The 24,286-nt window shown below is 45.8% G+C and overlaps 1 protein-coding gene and 1 long non-coding RNA gene across 5 annotated transcripts in view; one reads left to right on the top strand and one right to left on the bottom strand.

Moving 5' to 3' along the window:
- Positions 1–212: 212 nt before the first annotated feature.
- Positions 213–24,286, bottom strand: part of LGR6 (leucine rich repeat containing G protein-coupled receptor 6) — a 167,799-nt gene continuing 143,725 nt past the window's right edge. For all 4 annotated transcript variants that reach the window (XM_001368959.3, XM_007481144.2, XM_007481145.3 and 1 more), the window contains 9 exons: positions 22,136–22,204; positions 19,455–19,526; positions 18,575–18,640; positions 16,356–16,427; positions 15,585–15,656; positions 12,332–12,457; positions 10,084–10,244; positions 4,386–4,466; positions 213–1,552 (listed from right to left, as the gene is read on the bottom strand). In XM_001368959.3, the coding sequence (XP_001368996.1) occupies positions 312–1,552; positions 4,386–4,466; positions 10,084–10,244; positions 12,332–12,457; positions 15,585–15,656; positions 16,356–16,427; positions 18,575–18,640; positions 19,455–19,526; positions 22,136–22,204 (1,960 nt within the window). In that variant the 3' untranslated portion in view covers positions 213–311. The remainder of the gene's footprint in view (positions 1,553–4,385; positions 4,467–10,083; positions 10,245–12,331; positions 12,458–15,584; positions 15,657–16,355; positions 16,428–18,574; positions 18,641–19,454; positions 19,527–22,135; positions 22,205–24,286) is intronic.
- Positions 1,451–24,286, top strand: part of LOC103096813 (uncharacterized) — a 100,299-nt gene continuing 77,463 nt past the window's right edge. The window contains exons 1-2 of the long non-coding RNA XR_001627830.2: positions 1,451–1,583; positions 6,035–6,290. This is a non-coding gene — a long non-coding RNA (uncharacterized LOC103096813). The remainder of the gene's footprint in view (positions 1,584–6,034; positions 6,291–24,286) is intronic.

The raw sequence follows: 24,286 nt of genomic DNA, 5'->3' as shown, positions 1-24,286 counted from the left end.
TTCTGACTATTTAATAGTTCTGTGCTTTTCATCCTTTCCCCAGCGCCCACTCTCCTCAGTTCTTTCCAGGAGGCACATTGCCCCACCTCTGAGGTTGTTCTCCAAAACTGCAGGTGGGATGAGGAGAGCCAATAAGTCAAGATGGCCCTGGGAGGGAAGGCGATCACTCAAGCCAAGGCCTGGGGTATCCTGATATGGATCACATGATTTACTTTTGTTTTGGATTTATTTATTTAATAAGCAGCAATTGTACATGGAGAGATGGTGATAAAGGGATGGAGAGGGAAGAAAAGGGGAAGGGCCCTGGGCAGTTATAGGTGGGAGGCAAAGGCTGGGAGGGAAGGCCGGAAGCTCCCCGCCGGTGTGACCCCTTCTGCCCCCAGCAGCAGTTCTCCATCAGTGGCGTGGGCCTGAGGCCCCCCGAGACAGCCATTCTCAGGCCCTACGAAATGGTCACCCTCTAACCTGGGGCCCCCAGGCTGCTGACGGGAGACAAAAGCGACCGAGGGAAAACCATAGGCCTCCAGCCCCGGGGGATGGCCCGCCCCAGAGGCCTCAAGGACGAGGTCCACATCGGAAAAGGCAACCAGGGCCTGGGTGGAATCGCAGGAGCTCTTTTCTAGCTCGTCAGCTACGCCATAGGCCAGCGGCCCCGGAAGCCTCCGCTGAGGGCGCAGGCGCCGGAAGTCCTCCCGGAAGTGGGGATTGAAGAGCAGGTATAGGAGGGGGTTGAGGCAGGCGGGTAGGGGCAGCACCACGAGCAGGACGGACTTGACAGCCTCCGGGGTGACTGGGAAGAGGCTGAGCATGGAGGCAAAACTAAGGAAGGCCACGGGGCAATAGAGGAGGCCGTCGGTGAGGATGAGCCAGGCTACGTGCCGCACCATGGCGCAGTCCCACACAGCATCGAAGTAGTCTCCCCTGGGCAGGTGGCAGTACAGTCTGATATATGCCCCCGTGACCACCAGGAAGCACAGAGAGTTCATCATCACCAAGGCCACAGAGAAGCCCAGGGCTACAGGTCGCCCCTCGGGAGGCGGGTAGGGCAGGCAGAGAGGAGAGGCCCCATACTCCCCCACTGAGGCCAGGGGCAACGCCGCTGCCAGCCCGGCCACGATCACGCAGCCCAGCGCCCCAGCTTGGACGCTGCTCAGGGAGGGAGATTTCCCGAACGCCCGGACGCAGGAAATGGAGACGCTACACTGGACAGCGGCCAGAGTGAGCAACAGCACCGAGGCCTCGGAGCCAAAGACGGCCAGGAAGCCCGTGGCTCGGCAACCTAGCCCCGTCTCCCACCGGGCCCCGTACTGGGCAAACTGGCCAAACGTCAGTGCGTCCACACAGGCCAGGAGGCCGCAGGAAATGCCCGTGAGGATGTTGGCTCCCGCGATGGCTCCCACCACAAACTTAACAGGGGACAGCGGGGCAGGCCCGCCCACGAAGATGGCCAGAAGGACCAGCCCATTGCACAGCAGAGAAAGGAGGACGATGACCCACATGGCCAGCCGGATGCCCCAGCTCTCCAACAGGTGTTCACATGGCTTGAAGGGGCCTGTGGGGAGAATCAGGTCGTCAGCTTCCAGGTCTCAGCCCCATTGTACATTCAAAAGGCATTAGATCCAGCTGGGTGGCTCAGAGATGGGAGGTCCTGGGTTCAAATGTGACCTCAGACACTTCCTAGTTGTGTGACCCTGATAAGTCACTTAACCCCCATTGCCTAGCTCTTACCACTCCTCTGCTAAGGAACCAATACACAATATTGATTCTAAGAGGGAAGGTGGGGGTAAAAAACCCACATTTATTAGATACTATGTGTTTAAGGCAATCATTTAGTACAAATAACTCCCAAGTACAACTCCCCTCTTCTGATAGCCTTGCAGGACACTAGGAGTGGATGTGGGGTGGGGTTGCCCTGAGGAGAAGCCCCCAGTATGAAGGGGAGAAACTGTCTTGGCCCTCAGGGATCTCCTAGTCTCCAGGTAGGAGAGAGAGGTCAGCCTCTGCCCTTAGGATAACCTAAGACTTAGAATCATAGACTTGGAGCTGGAGGTCATCTAGTCCATCCTCAAAACAAGGGGCAGCTAGGTGACTCAGTGGAGCTAGTCAGGTCTGAAGATGGGAGCTCTTGGGTTCAAATGTGGCCTCAGACACTTCCTAGCTATGTGACCCTGGGCAAGTCATTGAGCACTCATTGTTGAGTTCTTTCCACTCCTCTGCCTTGGAACCAATACACAGTATTGACTCTGAGATGGAAAGTAAGGGCTTAAAAAATTTTAAAAAAGGTCCTATGGGGGAAGTTAGGTGGCTCAGAGGATAGAATACCAGGCCTGGTGTCAGTAGGACTTGGGTTTAAATTTGGCCTCAGACACTTCTAGCGTTGTGCCCTTGGGCAAGTCCCCTGACTCCCTTTGCCAAGCCTTTGCCCTCTGTCTTAGAATTGATACTGAGCCAGAAGATAAGGGTTTAAGAAGGAAAAAAAAAGATCCTTTGAGATTAAATGACTTGCCCAAGGACACACCAGTATTAAATGATAGTGGCAAGTTCTGAACCCAGGCCCTCTTACTCCAAACATGGTACTGAATTTTATCCTGCAGTGCTTGGCACACAGTGGGTGCTATATAAATGCTTTCACCACCTCCTCCTACTGTTCCAAGCTACTATGGGAGCCATTTAAAATAGCAAGTTGGGAATCTCTTTTTTCCTTCCTCCTCCATAGCTGGGACAAGGCAGGAAGAGTACTGAGGTGGCAGCTGTGTGAAACCACTCGCCCAGGAGCTCCTCCACTGGGGCCCATGTCCTGGCCCCTCACCAGCGCTAGGAGGCGCTGTTCTGCTAAAGCTTGGGAGCTGGAGGCTGCAAAGGCTTAACCCACAGCCGTGCTGGAAATTCCGGAGAGACGTCTGCCCAGGAGAGTTTAAGGGACGACAGGAGATGGCATGGGGTGGACGGGAAGTGACATGGGGTCTGGCACTTCGAGGATTCTCCACCTCCAGAGAAAGAGCTGGTGGAGTGGGATGGATGGGGATGGAGGCCGACTCTTTCACGTCTAGGCATTAACGGTTTTATCTGGGGGGTTGGTTAGGTATGAGGGGCTCTTACAACAAGGACCCACATAATAAAGATAAAACAATGACCAAAAGGTCATCCTGTAACTGGCTCCAGACAGCAGGTGCTCATCTGGGTGGGCAATTGGTACTGATTCCCCCAAAGGAGGCCCTTTCCTGGCCTTTGAACCTCTTAAATGAATTGCAGTGGGCAGAGAAAAAGAGGTTTGAATTGCAGCAGGAATGATTTGGGCTAGATTTAAGAAGAGTTGAAGATGCAGTATGGTAGAACAGACATTTAACTTGGAGATGGCTTTGGGTTTGATTCCCAAGCCTGCCACTTATTACCTGAGTGACCTTTCTGTGGACCTCAGTCTTCTCATCTGTAAAAAGAGGGAGTTGTAATTGGGAGGTATTTATACTAATCGCCCTTTGAGGATCCTTTGATGCCGTATGTTACCCAGGGAGAGCTTTTGGAAAGGAGCTGACTGAACTCTTTCCAGGTTTAAATGTCATGTAACATGGATGTAAGGGAATGGACTTGGTGGCATTTAAAAAATGTCTTTAAATTCCATTCTTTTTTTTTTAATCCTTACCTCCTGGTTTAGGATTGATACTAATATTCCAAGGCAGATGAACAGTAAGGATTAGGCAATTGGAGTTAAGTGATTTGCCCAGGGTTACCTAGGTAGAAAGTCTCTGAGGCTAGATTTGAACCTAGGATCTCCCATCTCTAGGCCTGGCACTCTGTCTACTGAACCATCTAATTGCCCCTCCCCCCTTATTCTTTTTTACTAAAAACATAGACAAAAATTCTTGCTTTAGACCACCTTTCCTGGTCCCCAAAGCTGCTTTCAGATTACCTTCCATCTTCTTTGTATCTATCTTGAATGTACCTAATTATTTAACTGTTACTCCCCCTGTTAGAACCTATACTCCTTGGGGCAGCTGGGTAGCTCTCAGAGAGCCAGGCCTGAAGATGTTCAAATGTGACCTCAGACACAGTCTAGCTGTGAGACCCTGGGCAAGTCACTTAACCCCAACCACATTGCCCTTTATAGCTCTTCTGTCTTAGAACTGTTACCAAGTATCTCTATTCTAAGACAGAAGGTAAGAGTTATTTTAAAACATTATATACATTTATTGAATGTTACAGTGCTGCTGGGTACCATGTTTTCCCCAGGTACCATATTTAAAGAAAAGCAAAAATACAAAAAATAATCCCTGCCCTCATATTATATATTTACATATAACATATATTGACCTGTTACATAATTGCATATTAGGTGTACAATTTCCTTTCACCCCTCTCTTACTACCATGACCAGTTTCTTGTCTCACCTGGGCTAGGACTGCACTGGATGCTCGAGTGTGGCTTGGAGTCCTCCATCTCCAGCTGGAACTCATCCAGGTCAAGATCATCTGGGATTGGAAATGAAGGGGTATATTAGAGTCCTAGGCATTAGCATTAGTTGAACCTTTTCTCTTTCTCCCTTCTTGCCTCTAAAGATTTCTCTGATTAATTCCACCCAAGCAAAATAGCATCCTCTCTCATTCATTTCTATCTCCAGACAAATCAGCCTCTCTCCCTGCAAATGATCTTTAATTCCAATTCATCAAATGATTCTTCTTCAAAGCCTCTCATTTCTGTCCTCCTTTTCTCCTCTCCTCTGATTCATGCTCTCATCACCTTTTGCGTGGACTACTGCTGTAGCATCCTAACAGGTCTCCCTGGTTCCAGTCCCTCCCTTTTCCATCCATTCGACATACCACTGCCAAAACAATGTTCCTAAAACAGATCTGACCAAGTTACTCCCCTTCTGAATCCTCCAGGTCCCACTTTTGCTTTAAGGATGAAACACAAACTCCTCAACCCAGTATTGAAGCACTCCACTATCTGGCTCTCACTTGTCAGTCTATTCCTAGCTCATCTTATACCTCTCTTTGGGTCCTCTCCATGCATGTCAAAATGACCTTGAAACATACTATTTCATTTCCCACCTCCATGTCTTTGTATAGGTGGTCCCCCATGGCTGGAGTTCACTTTGACCTCACCTCTGCCTCCTAGAATCCCTAGCTTCCTTCAGAACTTGGCTCAGGTGCTCCTTTCTATTCAAAGTCTTTTCTTGACATAACATTCATCTCCACCCCCATTCCCAGGTGCTAGTTCTTTTTGCCTCTTCAAATGACTTGGTGTATAGATTTTGCATTTATCATTTATTTGAGGTCATACCACAAACTCCCTGAAGGAGGGACTTTACTTTGATTATTTTGTGTATTAATTTTTAAAAATGTGTGTGTGTTTTTCCAGGGCCTACCAAAGTGCTTGGCAGAATTTCTATTGTTGTTGTTGTCCGGCTATAGTATTACATTGGTATGGGAAACTTCCTCTCCTAAATCGAATCAGCAATTTATAGTCTTAGAGAGTTGCCAGGGGATTGAGAGGTAAAGTGACTTCTAATCATTTAAGTCTGCTTTTCCGAGGCAAGACATGTAGCCAAGACTTCCTGATGCCAAGCCTCGGGTTCTATCCACTATGTCCTCTCTACCCACAATGCCACAGCTGATTAAAAATAATGATAATAATAATAATGTTCAGTGCTGTCTGACTCTTCATGACCCTATTCGGGTTTTTTTTTTTTTTTAGCAAAGATACTGGTTTGGTTTGCCATTTCCTCCTCCAGCTCATTTGACAGATGAAGAACTGAGGCAAACAGGGTTAAGTGACTTGCCCAGGATCACACAGGTAGTAAATGCCTATGGCCAGGTTTTCCTGACTTCAGGCCCAGTGCTGTATCCACTGAGGCACCTCGCTGCCCTGATAATAATAATAGCTAGCATTTCTACAAAACCTATGTACGGTTTAAGTTATTAAAGCTTTTGGGACACCTTGTATAGAATTTTAAAGTTTAAAAAATACATAGGTTATCTCATTTTGCTTTCCATAGAAACTCTGTAAGGTAACTGTTATTATTCTCTCCATTTTACAGATGAGAAAACTATGATTGAGAGAAATTCGGTGACTTGGCCAAGGCCACACACCTTATAGGCACCTGAGGCAAAATTTGAACTCAGTCTTTCTGACTCCAGGTCAACACCACCTAGCTGCCTCTAGTTGAGAGGAAATGAGTTGGCCAGACTTCATCCAGGAGACATCTTTATTCCTCTCAATGAAGTTTCAGTGAGCAAGTCTACACCCTCCTTAGGGAGATCCTCAGGGAATCCCAAACAAAAGTTCAGCACCTGGTATGTAACTTGTTAAGTTTTTGATCAGGGAAATAATATTGGAAGTCACTGTGCAGGAGCACCTCAGGGGAATGAAGGCTGCTTTTAATAAAGGAAGCGATGGTCTCTGGCCTCCTTGTCCGTCAGACCACATCTGGAGTATTTGGCTGACAGTATCCTATTTTATAAGGAACACTGACCGACAAACTGGAGTGTATTTAGAGGGGGGTGACAGATTGAGGAAGGAATTGAAAACCATTCCATGTAAGAGATGGCTGAAGGAGCTGGATGTTTAGCCTGAAGAAGAGAGGGCTGCAGGGAGAGATGATCTGCTATCTAAAAATGTTTGAAGGGCTGCCATGCGGGTATTTTAATGTTGTTTTAGAGGGCAAAACCAAGACCAATGGTTAGTAGTTCAGGGGAGACATACCTCAGCTCAGTCTTTTCGAGCAATTTAAACTGTCAGAAAATTTTAAATGCTGCTTTTTGTTTTGTTTTCCTAAGCAGTGCTTTTTCTGTTGCTAAAGGGGTCATGCATATACTGGATGGACCTCTGTCAGGAGTGTTGTGGAGGGGACTTGTACATTAGGTGGGAAGTTGGTAAACTCTCAATCCACTGAGCTACCCAGCTGCCCTTTTTTTTTTTAAACCCTTACCTTCCATCTTGGAGTCAATACTGTGTATTGATGCAGAAGAGTGGTAAGGGCTAGGCAATGGGGGTTAAGTGACTTGCCCAGGGCCACACAGCTGGGAAGTGTCTGAGGCCAGATGTGAATCTAGGACCTCCCGTCTCTAGGGCTAGCTCTCAATCCACTGAGCCACCCAGCTGCCCCCAGTCTTTACATTTCCTTCCAACTCTTAAGACTCAGCAATTGAATAGTATTGTCAACCCGTGTGAAATATCTGTAGGAAGGTAAATCTGCTGCAAACCTAAATACATAATGTGTCTGAATGTTTAAAAAAAGGGGATTTAATACTATCCACCTCCAGAGAAAGAACTGGTGGAGTCTGAATGCAGATTGAAGCAGACTCTTTTCCACTTTATTTTATTTGTGTGTGTTTTTGTTTTGGGGTTTTGGTTTTATGTGAGCATTCTTTCACAATATAACCAATGTGGAAATATGAAAAAAGTTGGGGAACAGGATAAATCCTATAGCTAGGGACTGCTAGGTAGCATGGTGGATTAAGAGCTAACCCCTAAGACAGGAGGTCCTAGGTGCAAATCTGGCCTTAGACACTTCCTAGCTAGGTGAACCTGGGCAAGTCACTTAACCCTCATTGCTTAGCCTTTACTGCACTTCTGCCTGGGAACCAATACACAATATTGATTCTAAGACAGAAGGTAAGGGGTTTTATAAGAACAAAACTCCCAAAACATCAATAGCTGCAGATTTCGATGTTAGGGCCCCCTGTCCACCTGGGCAGATAATTAAGAGTATATTGTTTTTATTTTGGGTCTCGTGTCTCTTATATAAGTAAGTTCAGTCTTTCCCATTTGAAGCCAACCTCCCTTCCCCACTTCTTCCCAAGGAGAAAGTGGTAACTAGAGTTAGGGGAAAATTTCCAGAGCTATTCCTAGTTCCTGATCTTCTCTCCGGATGCATCTATCAATAACCCACCAAGGGACCCCAAAGATCTCTCTTTGTTGAGGAGGCTTAGCAGTTCAGGCAAAGAATATTGCCTAGAGGCCTTACCCACCCTCTTTTTTTCTTCTCTTCCCTCTCCCTGTCTGTCCTCACTCCCTCCTTGGGCTCAGTAATCCTTTGAAGCCAAAATGCATGAATGAAACACAAGTGAGTGTAATAGACTCATTCTGAAGCTGGGAAAGTCACAGCCTAGGTGTTAAGTAACCATTCCTGCAACAGGAAGGAAATCGAACCGGGCTGCAGTGATAGTTTCTGGCTTTTCTTCCAGGGGCTCATTAGCTCTCACAGGAAGCTCCAGGCCTCTGCCTCAGCTCCCGTTACAGGCAGCAGGGAGCCCAGGAACCTGAAGCTCCACCGTTCTACTACAGAGCTTAGAACTGGTGGAAAGTTTCCCTTAGGGAAGGAAAGTTTCCACTCCTCCTTCCAGCCCCCAGAGGGAGTGTATACCAGACATCCGGAAAATCCTCCCATGGACAGCCGTCTGCTGGGACTAGAGCCAGACAGGCTGGGCCCCTGCCTGACAAGGGTCCTGCCCCCCTCCCTCCAATGCTGCCCAGGGAGGAACTCTGAACGATCAGCAAAGGACATTTGGGGCCCATGGCCATTTTAAAGTGCTTTCCACACCCTCCCTCCTTTTCTTCTTCCTCCTCCTTCTTCTCCCTCCGCCTTTCTCTTTCCCTCTCCTTCCTCTCCCTCTTTTCATAAGTTATGCACCAGTCTATCCTCTTTCATTAAAAGGTATGTTTTTCTTAAATCACCTTAAATTACATTTGTTCTGCACTGAGCCTCTGTGTGTGTGTGTGAGAGAGAGAGAGACACAGAGAGAGAGAGAGAGAGAGAGAGAGAGAGAGAGAGAGAGAGAGAGAGAGAGAGAGAGAGAGAGAGAGAGAGAGAGAGAGAGAGAGAGAGAGAGAGAGAGAGAGAGAGAGAGAGAGAGAGAGAGAGAGAGAGGGAGAGAGAAAGAGAAAAAACCGTTTCCCCTCCATCCTGAAGCTGCTGGCCTTGGAGCATCACTTACCTCCCAAGGGAGAACACTTTCTCAAATCATTGAACAACTGGCTGAAAAGGCTGTCTTTGATCTCAGAGCCCAATCAATGAAAAGGTTCTGAGCCATTCTCTTTTCCCTAGCCCCACCCAACTTTTCCTTTCATCTCAACTACTCCAAAGGCTACTCTAACTTGACCCAAAAGATTCGCACTATGATCACCATCCATGCCATTATCACTGTTCTCTCTGGTAAGAATAGTGACTATACAGTAAAGTCAACTCCAGACGATGTTTGATAAGGAATAGAAAGGAGGGGCACAAATCATCCCAAAGAGCAAACCCTAGGCCTTTTTTTCCTTCTCTATTTAGCTCTACAATGTATTCTATGGGATTGGAGCTTGTTGTTTGGGTTTTACCCTTTTGGGGAGGAGGGGCAAGTAGCTGTAACATAATTCTGATTGACTCGGGTTGAGGCTACAATGAGTGTATTTTCCTTAAGTCTACAGATCAACAGTGGAAGGAAAAGAAGAGGCAGTATAGTAGGAAAGGCTTTGGGTCTGGAATCAGGAGATCTGGGTACAAATACTGGTTCTGCTATTAAGTACCTGTGTGACCTTCCCTTGTCCTTTCTATTTCCACATCTGTAAAATGAGGGAATTGGACCGAAGCAAGGCTTATAACATGGACACCTTGGATATACTGGGAAGTTTATGGACCCCCTTCTCAGAATATCTTGAATGCATAAAATAAAAAACAGGATTACAAAGGAAATCAATTATCTTGAAATACAGATATCAAAATATTAAATAGAAAAGTTTACAGACTTTTAAAGGTTAAGGATCCCTGATATACTTGGTTTCTAGCTCCTCTAAAATCCTTTGCAGTGAAAGGCAGGCACCCTGGCATTCAGCATTGGCAGCAGATAAGTCACAAGTGGATAACTGAGACCATCATGTTGCTTGTCTCCTTTGGGGTAAGGAAGGGGAGGGGCACCGATATTCTTTCCCCAACTGGACAAAGTCCAATGATTCCTCCCCAGATTGTAGAACAGCACTTCCCGAATAGCCCTCCTTTGGCAGGAGCCTCCCTCTTTCCCTCCCTTTAGCTTGTACCCTGACTCATTCTCCCACAGTCACTTTCCTACAAGTCCCATATCCAGCCACCCAGCTCACTTCACTCACAGTGACTTTCTGTATGACTGCCAAGGAGACCAGGGGGCTTCTTCATGGCCTCTTCCTCATCCACGTGACTGTCCTCAGCCTCCCACTGGCCAGAAGCTTTGAAGAAGCCAGCACAGGTGCTATACGCACAGCACTGATAGGCATAGGGCACCTCTAGGATCCTGAGGAGGAAACATTGGGAACCTTGGAAAAACCTGGGTCAGTCTGGATCAAGAGTCTTCTAGCTCAAGTACCAAGCACCCATGACTCTCCATCTCAAATCTTACACCGTTCAGAACACCTTGTTCATGGTATATGTTTATAGGGATCATTTTGGAGCTGAGCTGATAGCCATTACAGGGTATTGGGTTTCCAATATAGTAGAAAGAATTCTGGATTTGGAATTAAGGAAGTGGAATTCAAATCTCAGCCCTGCCATTCGAGATCACTATGTCCTAGGGCAATTCATTTCTCCCCTCCAGTTTCTCTGTTGTATAATAAAACATTGGACTAGATGACCTCTAAGATCCTTTCCCTTTCTCAGTTAATGATCCTAGAATTTGGATAGCTCAAAAGTCCTTCTGTTCCTTTTTTGTTGTTGGTGGTGGTGATGTTTTTTAAACCTTTGCTTTCTGTCTTAGAGTCAATACTAAGTATCAGGCCCAAGGCAGAAGAGTGGTAAGGGTTAGGCAGATGGAAATTCAGTGTTTTAGTCAAGGTCACAAGCTAGGAAGTGTCTGAGACCACTTTAGAACCCCAAACCTCCCAACTCCAGGCCTGACTCTCAATCTACTGAGCCACCTAACTGCCCCAGTCCTTCTGTTCTTTTCTCCCTCTCTTCTTAGAGATGAGACAGGGAACGAGGAATGGCTCTGATTATTATCTATAGAAATAGGCCTAGAGGGAAGAAGCAATTAACCAATAGTCATATAGCATCTCAAGGAAACCACTAGGAAGCATCCTCAGGAACTCTCACCATCCTACCTCCCAGACTAAAACTCCTTCATGGTATTTGAGTATGGCTGAGATGGAGGGTATGGTATTCTCTATCTTCTCCCTTAGAAACCTCACCTTTCCAACTCTGCCCTGCTGGGCACCCCGGAACTGGACTTTGTCCCCTCTGCAGGCAGCATTGTTTGGCTTCACTGTTTAATTAGTGCCCAGCAGGCACCTCATTAATCTGTAGCAGACAAGACCTGGGCCACACAGACTGCACTGTCCTGAATGGAGGAGGCCTGGATGTCATTAGCAGAAAGGGACTGGTTTTTTTTTAGCATGTTTTCCACTCATCCATTCCCTGGGCTCTCACCCTGGTTCCAGGTACTCAGCCACGGCCAGGGTGAGGATGGGAAGCATGAGGGCACAGAGCTGATGAGAGACTCAGGAAAGGTCCCCTGGGATTCCTAATTAGGGCAGCTCTGGACCACCCAACACAGATGAGTGCCATCATCTCTAAACCATTAATCAATGGGTAGGTTGGAATGGTAAAGAGATAGGAAGGAGAAAAGGCAGCAGGCCTTAAATGGATCGTATTTTTTTTTAATTCTTACTTTTCTTCTTAGTATCAATACTATGTATTGCTTCCAAAGCAGAAGAGCAGGAAGGATGAGGCAATGAGGGTTAAGGGACTTGCCCAGCTAGGAAATATCTGAGGCCAAATCTGAACCTAGAACCTCCCATCTCCATTACCTGACTTTCAATCCACTGACCTACCAAGTTGCTCCACCCCCCTTAAATGGGTCTTAAGGAGAAATTATCAAAAACAATAAATCTTGACTTATCCCATCTCACACAAGCTCAACCAAGACCCAAGAGGTGACCAAGATCACTTACTTAATCCTTCTCAGTGTCTTTGCTTATGAAATAATGCTAGTAATATTTGTACTACAAACCTCATAGAGATGAAACAGGATGTAAATGTTATTAATATCAATAACAAAAGGCATATTTTAAGCTCCCATCGTCCTCCCCACCAAACTTCCAAGCCTCAGAAAAGGATGGGATAGTAAAAAGAGATCTAGACAGGAAGAAACTCCTCTGGTATGGATTCTACTGAGTTCCAACACCATTACACTAGCAGTGGGACCTTGGCCAAAACACTTTCCCCTTGTAGGCCTCAGTTTACTTGCTTGTAAAATGAACTAGATGGGGCCCAAGAATCCTTTCAGCTCTGATGGCCTAGTTTTCTATAGCTTTGACACTTAGTGGACATTCTGGATGTCCTTGAGGGAAATCCCTTCCAGACTGGGAAAGAAGTAGGGCCTCTCACCTCAGCTGCGGGAAACTGTCCTTGGAGAAGGCCTCAGAGAGAGATGGGTTGCCTTTGAGCTTGAGATGTACCAGTCCCCCAAGTCCAGCCAGTGGGAGCGTGGTCAGTCGATTGTGCGTCAGGTCCCTATCATAGGCAGAAGGAAAAACAAATAGTATGACAGGACTGTTCCTTCAGCTGTAAGGTGGAAGAGGCTGGTTATCAGCAATACGATGATCCAAGACAATTCCAAAGGACTCAAGAAGAAAAATACTATCCATCTCCAGAGAAAGAAGTGATAGAGTCTGAATATAGGTCAAAGCAGACCATTTTTCACTTTATTTTCTTCATGACTTTTTTTAGTGATATATGACTTCTACAACATGATGAGTATGGAGATATGTGTAGCAAATTGCTTGCTATCTCCAGGAGGGGAGAAGGAAGGGAGAGAATTTGGAATTTAGGGTGGGAGAAAATGAATGTTAAAAATTGTTTTTACATGTAATTGGGGGGAAAAGAAAATATTTGTTTAAAAAAAAGTGGAGACAGCTTTTAATGAACCTGGGAAGAAGGGCAAGGTTAGGGTTATCATGGGTCCTTCCCTGGGGTAAGTGCCAGGGAGAGGGCTTTGAAAATGTGAATAAGGATTTATTCTGAGTCCTATGTGGTCCTCACTGAAAGCAATTTAAAATGTCCCCTGACTCCACAAAGGCAGCAGTAGGGATTGAGAGACTAGGAACTGAAAATAAGAGGAAGCTAAGGTGCTTGGAGAAATCTAGTCAGGAATCTAGTCCCTTCTAAAACTTCAGAATCTTTGGGCCTGGGACACACAAACTGATTTATATCGTCAGATGCTGTAAGTCCCCCATCTGGTGTTGCCAATCCTCAGGGCCCAGATCCCATTGGAGGTTTCCTGTCCTTCCTAGGAGAGCATATGCTAATTGGAAATGTTCCTATTTGTGTTATAAAATATGTTATTTTTCCATCCCATCCTCCTGTCAGAACAAGAGGTCACTGTCTGTGGTCTCATTGGAAGCCCTGATCTGAAGTAAATGGTCTGGGAATCCTTGTGCAATGCAGTCACTTTCAGAGGCAAATAGCATCAAAAGCCAGGAACACCCATGTTATTCTACCGGAGGAACATAGGGGGCCAATGCTCCAAAGCAAACACCACATCCACAGACTCTGTCTGAGAGGCAGGCTGGAATTATGGGTAGAGCCCCAGGCTCAAGAACCTAGTGGCCTGGGTTTTGATGCTGCTTCTGCCACTGATTTGTGGCACATGTATCCTTGGATACTTTACATTATTTAAAAGCTTTAAGGGGGCAGTTGGGTGGCTCAGTGGATTGAGAGTCAGGCCTAGAGACAGGAGATCCTGGGTTCATATCTGACCTTTGACACTTCCTAGCTGTGTGACTCTAGGCAAGTCCCTTAACCCCCATTGCCTGGCCCTTACCACTCTTATGCCTTGGAACCAACACTTAGTATTGAATCTAAGACAGAAAGTAAGGGTTTTTATTAAAAAACAACAATAACAACCTTAGCTCCTCATCTACAACAGGAAAAAATGTAATACCTACTATGGCCACCATAGGATGATGCTTGTGAAAGCACTTTGAGATGTAGAAAGCATCTTAAAACTCTAAGGTAGGGGGAAGCTGGGTAGCTCAGTGGATTGAGAGCCAGGCCTAGAGAAGGGAGGTCTGAGGTTCAAATATGACTTCAGACCCATTGCCTAGCCCTTACCACTCTTCTGCCTTGGAACCAATACACAGTATTGATGCTAAGATGGAAGGTAAGGGTTAAAAAAAACACTAAGGGATTTCATTTGTCCTTGGTTCAGAAAGTCACTTCACCTCAGCCAGGAAGAGCATCAGTTTATAAGTAATACCCAGAAACCTTTCCATTTCCATAGAAGGTATTATCTCTAGTGGCAAGATGGTACAGCGGAGAGGTCAGCCTTGGCTTCAGGAAGTACTGCCCTGGCACACAATGGCTAAGTGCACCTGGTCAGTCAATCAATAAATGTTAAATGCCTACCATGTGCTCTGGGGGATGCTATAAGTGACTGAGCCATTGCTGAGCAGCAGTATGGAGGGAATTTTCACACTCTTATCTATATAGATGAAGTCCTGGGTCTAGACCAGAGAATGAGATAGTGACTCAAATAGACAAAGACAGAGAAACACAAAGAAAGTTAGTATGAGGGAGGGAGGGAGGGAGGGAGAGAGAGAGAGAGAGAGAGAGAGAGAGAGAGAGAAAGGGAGGGAGGGAGGGAGGGAGGGAGGGAGGATAAGAGAGGAAGTCAGGAGACAGAAAGAAAGGAGAAAGGAGAGAAGAAAGGAAGAGGAGAGGGAAAGAAGGGAAAAGAGGGGGGAGACAGAGAAAGAGAGAGAAATGATGTGGCATAGTGGATTTGGCAACAGAAAGCTCTTAGTTCAAATCCTACCTTGTATACTAATGAGCTGTGTGATCCTAATTAAGTCATTTAACTTTCCCAGCCTTAATTTACATAACCCTAAGGTGGTGGTGGTGGTGGTGGTAGGATGGGGTGTTGAATTCAGCTAAGGCTTGTAAGCTCCTTTCCTGCTCTAAACCTATGATCCTATGATCTTTGTAAAAATGTAAATTCCTTACAAGTAGGGACTATTGTCTTTATCTCCCCATAATCTAGCACAGTTCTTGGGACATAGGGCACTTAATAAATGTTTGTTGATGAACTGACTCTTTCTACTTTAGAACGCACAGTTTATCAGGATGGTAGCCTCCAGGCAGTCCTCTCCTAAAATGGCACACACTAAACAAACAGTGGGCCCCTGGCTACTTTGGGGACCGGTTGGCTTAGCTCCCATATAGGTCAAAATGTTTCCATCTCTGTGAAGAAATCCTACTAGGAGGAATCCCAAGTGTACTGAGATTCTTTTTGGTGAGGGAATGGCAGGAGAATAGTTAGTGAGAGGGGGTAGATGTGTACAAGGAGGGCTGGTAGTGTGGAAATGTTAGAAAATGTTTATAGATAATGTTCCTAGCTTTACAGGAGGTCATCCCACTGTTTATCTTGCCTTCTGGACTATCCGAGGGTCTGGCCAAATGAAGGATTGGGCAAAGAGTCCACCACTCAGTGATCATGATCCAACATTTACAAGTACTCCCTCCTTGGGGCATGTATCCCTCCCTACCCTGCCCCCCATACCCCCCACCTGATTGACTGGCTTTAAGTCCTAGCTCCTACCCCAGGTAACCAGAGAAAGAGGAAGGCAAGCTGAGTACTTACAACTTGATGAGGGAGTGGAGAGTTACAAAAGCTTCAGGGTGAATGAATTGGATGGCATTCCAGCTCAGGTCCCTATAGTATCAGAAGGAAACAGTGGAGGTGAAGTTAAGAAAGTGATTGAGGCTGCTATCCAGCTGACTCAGTTTTCCTATCTGCTATCCTCAGGGCTCTTCATAAGACTAACTATAACTTATTCAAGCAGGTTCATATCTGGTGCCTCAAGGGACAGAGGAGGCAATAGCTGGTCTCAAAGGCCCGCAGACCTTTGGGCGCTAGCCCAAGAAACCGAGAAATCATCTCTGTGGTTAGCACAGACAAGTGGTTCAGGACCAGATGGGTAGAAGAACACGTGAGGCAGTCTAAATCGTTGTCTCAGTCTCTAGAAGCAAGAGAAAGTATGTGTGTATTCCCTGCTTAGATATAGGTGTCTATATGCACATGTGTGTCTATAGGAGTGTATTGTATGTATACAGATTTTATCTGGCTATGCATGTCCCCATATATGTAGTGACCATCTGATTATCCATATGTGTATAAGCATCTGTATATAGAAGTGGGTATATGCATCTGTGTGTGCACCTGTATATATGGGTATATGTACTTTGAATGTTTATGTGGTCATTAGGGAGGGGTGCCTTCTTATGCTATGCATGTGTATGCTGGGGGCATGGGGAGAGCAGTACCTGCTGCCAGAAGCATATTGCCCTTCCTGAGAACTCCCCAGAGCATCCTAGGCTATAATCAAGGCACAGGGAATTATCTAGTACTCACAGGGCTCGAAGGGCACTCAGCTGGCTGAATGTGTCAGCACCAATTTCCCACATCTGATTGTGCTGGAGGCCACTAGGGCAGCAAGAGAAAACAGGGTGAGAAAAGAAAGGAGACACTGGGGACACTCAGGCTCTGGTCCCCACTCTAAGAGGAGGGAGGAAGCTCCCCATTTCTCTTGGCATAGGAAGAAAGGGCCCAGCCCAAGGAAGTCACCAGGATTAAGTGGAGCAGATGGGTATCCGGTTGCCTTGAGTAAGTGGGTCAAGAAACAAAGCCACAAAAACCACCAGTGTGGCCCCGAGGAGTCAGTTTTCAGAGCTCCCACTGGTTCTGGCTCCCAGCCCCATCCCTTCTCTGTCACTAGACCCTCCTACTCTCTGGACAAGGTATCCTCCCTAGATCCCCCACTTAGGATTTGACTGAAGTAGGGGTTCCCTGAATTAATCCATCAATTAAAATGTCCCTTAGATTATAACAATCTTTCCCACTTTCAAGGATTTGTTTGTCCTTGGATCACTAGTGTGATTCCTAGGCTCCTTGAATAGCTGGGTTCTACCGTCCCATAGACAAATTAGTGCCCCTTCACAAGCCTTGAGCTTTAGGGAAGTTGTCTTCAAAGCATGGACCAGGGAACCCTGGGGAGGGCAGGACCTCAAGGGAGCCCTGATATGAACCCAAGGGACATGTAATTACCTCCCACTCTTCTGGAAAGAGTCAATTGTGAGATTGGTCTTCAGCTTGACTATACCTGTTCTTCATTCATGGTAGTCTAACACGTTACCACTTTGTCCCTTTCTACTTCAATACAATCTACCAATCTGCCCTTTTCTGAACTAGGCTTTAGCCTTTCTGTGAAGTTATTAAACTAACCCCAATCTGAACAGTCATGGTAGTTGCACAGTAGCCACTGGAAAAATCCCCTTGTCACGAGCCACCTTCTCCCCTCAGCATACTCATGAGGAAAAAAGAATACATTTTACTTGTAAGGGTCATGATCAAAAAGTTTGGGAACCACAGTTCTAAAGGAACAGTGGCCAGCACTGGAGAAAAGCATCCTGGTCTTGGGTGAGAGAACAGAGCTAGCCCTGGTTTTTCTCTCTATCTCTATTGGATTTGTTCAATTCTTCCTTGAAACCTAAAAGTCCTGAAGAAGTCCTTGGATGTAATATGAGGAAAGCCTCAGGAATGTTAGGCAGTCTCCTTTCCTAGGAATTTTTAAGGATAGGGTATACTTTAAGGGCAGTGGATAGAGAACCAGGCCTAGAATTGGGAGGACCCAGGTTCAGATCTGGCCTCAGTCCCTTCCTAGCTTGTGACCCTGGGCAAGTTGCTTAACCCCAATTGCCTAGCCCTTATCACGCTTCTGTTTTAAAATCAATATACTTAGTATGGATTCTAAGACAGAAGGTAAGGACTTAAGGAAAACAAGAACAAGATATACTCTGTCCTTCATAACCCACCCTCTTCTCCAATGAAATTCTGATATGGCGGCCACATAGGGCAGGGATGGCTCAGGCCTGAATGGAAGTAGAGAGGGTAGAAATGGTCAGGCCCAGGCCTGTCTACCCCAAGTCAACTTTGTGCCTGCAGAGTCCAAAAAGTAACTCTTTAAAGAAAAAAGGACCATTTCTCAATGTAATTTCAGGCTGTTTCCTAGATTTGGCCTGGCCCTGCTGTAATCTAACCTTATGGAGCTATCTATATATACACTCTCTCCCCCGCTTCCCCCACTTCTCCAATAGCACCCCCCTATCCCTACCTATCCTTGCAGGGGTGAGAATGTTCCAAAGCTGAGCTTCTAACCAAGCTCCTCAAGAAAATCTTCCCCCCTACTTTTCAGCTGACAGAGTAGCTCTTCCATCTCAACTCACTCCCTATTATTGCATTTACAGATTTCTGTTGATGCCATGTGTGTATTTGCCTTGTCCCTTTCACCCTCCACTGCTCCAGAGCCATCATGGACAAGGTCCATGCCTGCCTCCTCCAGTGCCCTGGACCCTGTGTGCACCAAAATGACAGCAGAGAACAATGATAATACCTCCCACTTCTCCAGGGCTTGAAGGCTTGGAAAATACAGTTCTGAGAACCCTGGAATAGGTGGCATAAATCTCCACACCAGCAAAAAGCCAATGTTCATTTTTGTCCCTTTCTGCCCCGTTCCTCCAGACTGGCTCTGGGAAGCCAGCTTGGCCTCCCCAGCCTCCCTCCTTCTGACTCACATTTCTTCCAGTTTCTGACACCTGCGTAGGCTGGGCAGATCCTCAATATGATTATGAGAGAGTTCACTGCAGGGAAGAAGGGAAAAGCCAAGACAGGAGATGAAGCAGCAGGCTGTGTGGAGGGGGAGCAGTGTGATAGGGATGGAGAAGGCTGATCTGGGGGAAGGGGAGGGGAGGGGTGCCATGGGGAAGGCAAAAGGTCCCAGAGGTACTTCCTAGAGGCTGACATGACTTACTACTCCCTCCCAGCCCTCTTACCTCTACTAAGCCTTCACACCTACAGCTTGGCCAGGAGAGTCCAGCATGGCATTTCTCCTGGGAGACCTGGCCCAGCTTCATTGACTAAGGGCTGGGAAACACTGGTTAAGGGGAAGGAATAGGGGCTTGAGAGAAGACCTGTGAGGGGAGCAGAGGATGGAGAAGCACTGAGAAATGGAGGGAAAGAGTCTAGGGGGAATAGTGGACAGAGTCAGGGACTACTCAGGATGGAAGCAAATGAGCAGAATTCAAATTATGTCAACTGATGCAGATTTGTGCAAATGATCATTCCAGTGAAGAGTTCTGGAGCCATCTACTCAGACATCTTTGCTAATAGGGAACCTCAGAGCCAAAATCAGAACAAAGGAGAAAGCACGACTCCTTTTGGCTTCCCAGATAACAGGGCTGCACAAGTTCCCCTGAGGTCTCATAGGAGTTTTATTTCCCTGGTATAAACCCAGCTAAGGAGGAAGGCCCTTCTTTGGCAAGGCTAGGATCTGTCTCTCCATCCAGGGCTCCATGTGATTTAGTGAGATAGGAAGGAGTAAGATGGGTATTTCTAGGGCCACGGAGAAAAGGGGACTATGAGGTCAGGACTGGGGCAGATCAAGGAGCTACTCACAGGACTCGGAGTCTGGGGAGCTGTTGGCACATCCCCAAGGGGAGCAGCCGGATGCCTGCCCTTGTCAGGGTCCTGGGGAGAGAGGACAAATAGTGTTGGCACTTAGCCTGCAGCCCATGACCCCCCTCTCCCTCCAACCTTACCCTCCAACTCCCCCTCTCTGGATCTCTGGGTCTGATGCTGATGTGGGAGGACAGAGCCAACAGTAGAATCAGGCAACAGGCAACAAGCAAGAGAAAGACAAAAGTCTGGGGGTCTAGTTGGGGGAGAAGAAGTACAGACATATTTGTTTGGGTAAGGGGTGAGAATGATTCCAGGTTTGGCTTTCAACCAAGTTCTTCAAGAAAGCCTTCCCACCCATTTCTCAACTGATAGAATAGCTTTTTTCCTGTCTCTCTGTGTTCTTTTGTTGCATTTATGGATTTCTGTTGACTATATATTTGTCTTGTCTCCTCCATCCCCCACTGCCATTGAACAATTAGGTCCCTTGGGTCAGGGACCATTCAGGACTGGAGCTGGCTAGGGTGGGGAGTTGAGGTGTGAAGCAAGGGACTAGAGGAAGAGGGAGCATGCAATCCACTGGTCATGGGGAATGGTCCCTGAATATCCAGGATCCTCAGGGAGCATTAACTCCTCTCTCTATCCTATCTCAGGGCCCAGTCTTCCCCAAGAATGGTGGGCAAAGTAGAGGACGACAGGCATACATCCTTGTCAGAACTTTTACTTCTCTCAGGGAAGGCAGGTGAGAGCATTCCTGTCTGAGCTCCATTGGAAGTCTTCGCATCCTGAAATATTTCTCCACCCTTCGGACCCCCTCCTCCCATCAGTACTTTCTTCCTAGGACCATGATTTTGAGGAAGGGCCCAGGCCAGGCATCTTTCATTCCTTTCCTGGCTCTGATTCTCTCTAGACTTCATCAACATTTGTCCTCCTTCCCTTTCTCATCTTTCTGGTATGTGTTGTCTTTTAGAAAATAAATTCCCCGAGACCAAGCACTATTTAGTTTTTGCTTATATTCATAAATCCAGTGCTCAGCAAAGTGCCTAGCACATTGTAGGTGCTTAATAAATGCTCACTGGCATGACTTAACAAGGAGTGGAAGAAGATGTAGATATCAGAATAAGGACTGTTAAGAGGCAGTAGGAAAGGAAGGTTACCCGCATAGAGAGAAGGCACGGTGGGGTAAAAGAGGACTAGATTAGAGGATGGGTGTTGGTGCAAGGAATATTGTATGTATCAGCAGAGAACTGAGACCAAGGACATCGATTTTAGTTTTCCATTTGGGAAGCTTTCAAGTAGAGAACAGAGCAGAAGAAGCCTTCCTGTTATCTCTTCTCTCTGCCAATTATTTCCTATTTATCTTGTAGCTTGCTTTGTAAATATTTGTCTTCCCCATTGGATTGTAAGCTCCTTGAGGGCAAGGACTGTCTTTTGTCTCTTTCTGAATCCCTAGCACTTAGCACAGTGCCTGGTATGTAGAAGGTACTTAATTAATGCTTATTGGTTTATTGGATAATTGAGAGAAGAGACAGGATAGTCTAGCAAAAAGATCTTTGAAATTGCTTTTTTTTTTTTAGTTTAAGTCTTTTATAGACAAACTATTTGAGTTTGGGCAAATCACCTTATCTTTCTGGTTCTTATTTTTCCCCCAATCATATTACAAATTCCCAAATGTACACAAGAATTGTATTATTCCTAAGAGGCTATTATAAGAAAAATAGAATCAATCCATCAATAATTCATATTTATTAAGCATCTACCATAAGCTAGGCATTGTGTTATGCATTGGTGGGAGCTAAAGCCTTAGAAACAAAAGCTCTCCAGAAATAGAAAGAAGCTGGTCTGGATAATTGTTTGCCTTCTCTGGCACCAGTGCTTCCCCATGGCTTTAAAAAAAAAAACAGCAAAAAACCTTACCTTCTGTCTTAGAATTGATTGTTCTAAGACATGAGAGCGATAAGGGCTAGAAAATTGGGGCCAGGTGACTTGCCCAAAGTCACACAGCTAGAAAGTGACAGAGGCCAAATTTGAACTCTGGTCTTCCGAACTCCAAGCCTGACTCTCTGGGCCTGCTAGCTTCCCCCTTTTCCCATGGCTTTTAAGCAGAGGAAGTTTAAAGATCAAACTAAAAAATTTATCACATGTAGCTAAGCCAAAGAACAGAAAAGAAGCCCTAAGCACCACATCCTCCCTTGTGCTGTGACTAATATTGGCAAGCTACTAGAGAAAACCCCTGAATGCGGAAAGTTGTGCCCCATGGAGCCAAGCCTCACCAAGAGGACTCTTCTAGCTCAACTACCTTCCCAGGCCCACTGAATGACAAGAATCAGGACTAGAAGTCAAGGGAGTATAGGTCTGGGAGGGACCAGGTACAGAATCAAGGCCAAATGGCAGGAAGTGACTTTATCATAGAATCCTAGATTGAGAGATCCTTTCATTTAAATCCCTCATTTTATATATGTAGCAGGCCCAAAGAGGGCAAGTAGTTCTTCCAAGATTCCGCAGCTAATAAGTGGCAAAGCTGAGATTGGAACTCGTCTTTGGATTGAAACGTGCTTTTCCTTTGCACCCTGACACCTCAGAAAGAGATCTCCTTTGAGCAAACCAAGGAGGGTGATGGTGGGGAGAGAGAGATAGGAGCATAAGAAAGGTCCTCCAAGTGGGTAGACATTGCTACTCACAGGATCTCCAAGCTGGTGGTGCCTTTGAGATCAGGGAGCTCTGTGATATCAGTTGCACCATTCAGTGACCTAAGAATGAAGAGCAGAAACCTGTAAGGAGATGGTTTGGTGTTCTGGGAGGTTGAAGTCAAAGTGCATTCTCTGCTAAAGAAAAGTTTGAGAATCCTCATTGCCAGTCCCTCAGACCTTGACTTTCTTCCTCCAAGGACCCATCTTCTAACGTTCCCATGGGATCTCCCTACGATCTCTCCTAAGTCAACCATAGTCAGGAGAGTTGGACTCAGAAGTCAGCTGCAAGGGAAGCTGGACACATTTGAACAAAATATATTCATTGTGGTCAACCCACCCTACCTATCATAGAGACAAGAAGAACAAATAGGAATAAAGCAAATGCTAGAGGAATTCCTTTGCATTTTGACTATAAAAAAAGATAAACAAGCAATGTGTCTATTAGAATTCTTTAAAGTCAGGAACTCAGATACTTCTGACCAAACGGCTGCAACACTGACACCAAGAACAGTGCTTGGAAGGGTGGTTATCCAAATACCCGGTACAAACTGGGGGTCCTGACAAGTATTCATTTAAGCCAAGACAGTTTAAAACTTCTCTGTACATTGTGTCTTCCTGCCCACACTCTATAGCATTCAGATGTATTCATTCATGTATGCATGTATGCATGCAAAGAGCATGGATCAACGACATACTACATGTAAGACACTTTACTAAGTGCTTTGAGAAATACAAAGGAAGACAGATATGGTTCAGACCCCCAGGGAGCTTACAATCTAATATGGGAAGATAAGACATGTTCACAGATAACCATAATAAAAAATAGAGCATGGCAAATTCTTATAAGTGAAAGATAAAGTACTGTGAGATCGATTCCTTGAGAGCAAGGACTACCTCATTTTTGTATTTGTAGCCTCAACATAAGGCCTGGCACAAAGTAGGCCTTATTAGATGTCTGTTGATTAATTAATATATGAGTAAAAACTCATGGCAAATGATTTATAAAAGAATTCTAGAGTTTCATTTATTTTATGATTTGAGTACCACCTAGAACCAGGGAAATCCAGTGTAAGGTTTCATTAGCTAAATAGTAGCACCTTGAAAGCTTATATTGTTCTGATCAGCCAGTCAGACATACTGTGCATTGACTCCAACATAGTATTATTATTTTGGTCCTCTTCAAGAATAAATCAACTGGGGGCAGATGGGTGGCTCAGTGGATTGAGAGCCAGGCTTAGAGACAGGAGGTCCTGGGTTCAAATGTGGCCTCAGACACTTCCTAGCTGGGTGACCCTGGGCAAGTCACTTAACCCCCATTGTTTAGTCCTTACCACTCTTCTGCCTTGGAACCAAAACATAGTATTGATGCTAAGATGGAAGGTAAGGGTTAAAAAAAAAAACAACTACGCACCAAGTTTTCTGTAATTATCTTCAAGGCATGTCCCCCTTTCCTGACACAATGATAATTGTAATCAACATTTATATGTCAATTTAAAATTTGTAAAGCACTTTCTATATATCTCCTCTGATCATCACAAGAAGTCTGTGAGGTAGTTGCCATTATTCCCATTTTTTTGATAAGGAAACTAAGGTTGACAGAGATGAAGTATCTCACCCACAGTGATAGAATGCTAGGAGGTTATGTCTGAAGAGAGATTTGAACCAAGGTCCTCCTGACTCCAAGTTCTACTCTTTTAGCTACTACATTAAGCTGCCTCTGCTGTGATCTAAGTGGCTTCCAGGCACTGATCTTTCCCTCAGCCTGCTCTTCCCAAGGACTGGTGCTCCCCTGGCATGTAGAGCAGCTCCCCTGATTCATGAACCTTTAGGGAATTTCATGAGATGATGGCACACTGCCTAGAATGACGAGTCTTTTTCCATGAATAGTGGATGCTCTTGTCTCCCCATCTAAAACTTAAAGAGTTTAAGAGTAGGGTCCCTCTACTTATTTTGTCCTTTTTAGCACTGTTTCAAAATTATTGTCTATAGACCAGCTGTTCAATAAAAGTTTGTTGGTCATGATTCTAACATGATGAACCAAGCCGTATGGAGCTAGAGAGAGTGGGAGCTGAGCTAGGTTTTAGAGAAAGAGAGTGGCTAAAGTCACAATGGGCCTTTTCCCTGGAGGCTACCTAATGTGGG

Source organism: Monodelphis domestica, chromosome 2, assembly GCF_027887165.1.
Source record: "Monodelphis domestica isolate mMonDom1 chromosome 2, mMonDom1.pri, whole genome shotgun sequence".
Lineage (NCBI taxonomy): Eukaryota > Metazoa > Chordata > Mammalia > Didelphimorphia > Didelphidae > Monodelphis > Monodelphis domestica.
The sequence above is the reverse complement of the archived record's forward strand: the minus strand, read 5'-3'. Positions and strand labels throughout refer to the sequence as shown.